Source organism: Podarcis melisellensis, assembly GCF_964234715.1.
Source record: "Podarcis melisellensis genome assembly, chromosome: 15".
In the NCBI taxonomy this organism is placed as follows: domain Eukaryota; kingdom Metazoa; phylum Chordata; class Lepidosauria; order Squamata; family Lacertidae; genus Podarcis; species Podarcis melisellensis.
This window is the reverse complement of record NC_138532.1, coordinates 31,729,088-31,732,342: the sequence shown is the minus strand read 5'-3', so window position 1 is coordinate 31,732,342 and position 3,255 is coordinate 31,729,088. Positions and strand designations below refer to the sequence as shown.

The 3,255-nt window shown below is 51.1% G+C and overlaps 1 protein-coding gene across 2 annotated transcripts in view; it reads right to left on the bottom strand.

The window, feature by feature from the left end:
- SRRM3 (serine/arginine repetitive matrix 3) overlaps window positions 1–3,255 on the bottom strand; it is a 104,331-nt gene continuing 101,076 nt past the window's right edge. For both annotated transcript variants that reach the window (XM_081890384.1, XM_081890385.1), the window contains exon 16: window positions 1–593. In XM_081890384.1, the coding sequence (XP_081746510.1) occupies window positions 404–593 (190 nt within the window). In that variant the 3' untranslated portion in view covers window positions 1–403. The remainder of the gene's footprint in view (window positions 594–3,255) is intronic.

Genomic DNA, 3,255 nt, shown 5'->3' with positions numbered 1-3,255 from the left:
AAAACAACAACAACAAAGCAAAACGGAGTCCACCATCAGGCCTCTTGTCCATGTGAGCAGCCAGACGATTGGGGTCCTTACCCACAAAACCTCGATCCTTTTGCAACCCCGAACTTCCAGCGAGTGTCTGGCCTCCTCCGCCACGATGCTGCGTTCTAACAGGTGACTCGGCAGTTCTCTCCCCCACCGACAAGATTTCCTGACTCCCCGGTTAATGGCTGGGCCAGCTCCCAGCTCCTCGCTGGCTGGACGCACCCAGCAACTCCAGAGTCACGAGGAAGGAAGAAGGAGCGGAGGCTGGCGCTGGTTGAGGAATTAAAACTGGGCATGCCTTGGAGGGGTGGGCGGGTGGGGAGGGCAGCTGGGCAGGGCCAGCTCACTCCGGCAACCGGGCAGCTGGCGCTCAAAACCCAGCACTCTCAGAACTGCTCCGGCTGTTGTAGCTTGGGCTGCGGCTCTGGGTGCGAGTCCGGCTGCGGCTGCTGCTGTAGCTGTCGTAGCTGCGGCTACGGCTGCGGCTGTAGGAGTAGCTCGTCAGGGAGCTGGAAGAGGACGGGCTGGGCCGGTAGTAGGGGATCGGGCGCTTGCGGGCACTGGAAGAGAAGAAGGACATTTTTAGTGCCTTTAGGCAGAAGCAGAGCGTTCTGAACTGGATTTGATTAGGAAGCGGGCAGTGGCTACGGCACTGAGGGCCAAGAAACACCTGTTTTCTTTTTTCTTTCAAATACAGAGCAGAGTGAGAACCAAGTTTGCAAGGAAGTATGAAGACGGAATCTTAGAATGTTGAACACTGCTGGGATAGCTCAGTTGGTAGAGTGTGAGACTCTTAATCTTGGGGTCGTGGGTTCGAGCCCCGCGTTGGGTGATAGATTCCTGCAATGCTGGGGGTTGGACTAGATGACCCTCGGATCCCTTCTAATGCTACGGATCTGTGATTCTAGAAATAGAGTTGGAAGGGGTCCTCATCTGGTCCAACCCAACCTAAATTCTACACTTAAAGGACAGGAGGGATGTATGCTCAATATCAGGAGTGGGGAAACATGTGGCTCTCCAGATGTGGCTGGACTCCAGCTCAGATCAGCCCTAGCCAGCACAGTCAATGGTCAAGGATAATAGGCTTTGTAGTCCAGCAACATCTGGACATGCCTCAACCAATCAGGGATCCCATACTAAATGCACTTTCAGAGGAGAGGTTGGGAAGCCTGCGGCCCTCCAGTTGCTTGCTGGACCACAACTCCCATCAGTCCCAGCCAGCAGAGCCGGTGGTCAGAGATGATGGAAGTTGGAGCCCAACAACATCTGGAGGGTCAGAGCCACTGTCAATTTCTTTGTACAAGGCATTTCCCACAAATAAGTAGTACATTATACTGGTTAACTTAAGAATCTTTCTTTCCCCTCTTCTGTCTCTGTCCTGCTTTCCTTTTGTGCTGTGTCTTTCAGATTATAAGCCTACAGGCAGTGACTGTCTTGTTTTCATTGGTTGTATGCAATATGTCCAAGGAACCTTTTTGACTGAAGACCTGGGGCCAAATGTACTAAAAAAAACACCCCATAGCTAATCTGTTACAGCTGACATCTCAGCTTTTGGGGTTGCTTTTTTATTATTATTTAAATGAGCTCTGAGGAACACAGTAGCTCCCAAACAAAAATCTTCCCAGCAGCCTCGCCTTCTTGCATAAATTTGACATTTTCAGTTCAAAACAGAAAAACTGAAAATTCAAAATCTTCAGTTCAGTCTTGGTTTTCGCTCCACACGGACAGAAGGGAATGCCGTCAATTTGGAATCTTGCAAACATGACCCAAGTTCATGGCAACCCAGCCAGATGGATGGAGTATAAATAATAAGCTTGTTGTTGTTGTTGCTGTTGCTCTGCCTCACCCCAAGCCCCTCCCTCCAAACCTGGAGCCCTCAGTGCCAAAGCTATTGCCTCTCCAGTCGTTAGTCCTGGATTAGCCAGCTAAAACAACCGAGCATGAAAGGGTTAACAGCGCTTGCGTGTTTTTGCTCCAGACGCTGGAGAATTAAAGCTGCAGGAAAACAGAGATTAGGTGTTAGTTGGAGGGCACCCTTTGCCCTGGAGGCAGCCCACACACCCCATCAATAGCTAATTTCTTGCCAAAGTCCAAAAACCAACCACCTCCATACCAATGCACCCCCAGCCAACCATTTCAGACATTATGTTTCTTGCTGTTTAAGTGACCTAGCTGTGATGGTGAGCCCGTTAATGCTTCCTCTTCCCTCCCTGTACCTTCTTCCTCTTGTGCCATGCCTTTTAGGCTTTAAGCCTGTGGGCAGCGACAGCCTCGATTCAAGCATTTGTGAGCTGCTCTGAGAGCCCTTTCTGAGGGGCCGAGGATCAGGATTTGGGGAGCTGCGGTATGTCAAGGGGACGCGGGTGGCACTGTGGGTTAAACCACAGAGCCTAGGAGTTGCTGATCAGAAGGTCGGCGGTTCGAATCCCCGCGATGGGGTGAGCTCCCGTTGCTCAGTCCCTGCTTCTGCCAACCTAGCAGTTTGAAAGCATGTCAAAGTGCAAGTAGATAAATAGGTACCACTCCGGCGGGAAGGTAAACGGTGTTTCTGTGTGCTGCTCTGGTTCGCCAGAAGTGGCTTGGTCATGCTGGCCATATGACCCAGAAGCTGCACACCGGCTCCCTTGGCCAATGAAGCAAGATGAGCGCCACAACCCCAGAGTCGGCCACGACTGGATCTAATGGTCAGGGGTACCTTTACCTTTAGTATGTCAAGGAGACCCTCCTATTCCCCTTCCAGAGCTACAATCCTTAGAGTTCCCTGCAAAGAGGGAATGACTTACGAAACCCATCTAGGAATTGCAGTTCTGTGAGGGGAACCAGAGTCTCATTATCAATTCTCCACACCTTTAGTAAACTACAGCTCCCAGAATGCTTTAGGGGACGCCATGGCTACCTAAAGAGGTATTGCAGTGTTTTAAATGGATGGTGTGAAGCTGGCCTGAAGCTGTTGTGGAGAAGGGAAGAGAAGGGAAGTATTTAGGGAGGTGCATGATAAAGATTTTGGGGGAAAGGAGAGGAATTGGCTCGCTCAGCCATCTCTGAGGCACCTGTCCCCCTTTCAAGAGTCACCGGGCTCACTGACCCACCAAACACACCCACCCAGCCTCCAATTTATTATCTTCCTTGTTAGTGAGACTGACAGAGAGGGAGAGAGACAGACACGACAAGAGAGACGCAGTTTAGTTCCACAAGGCCTCACAGAGTGGTGGATTCAAGGAG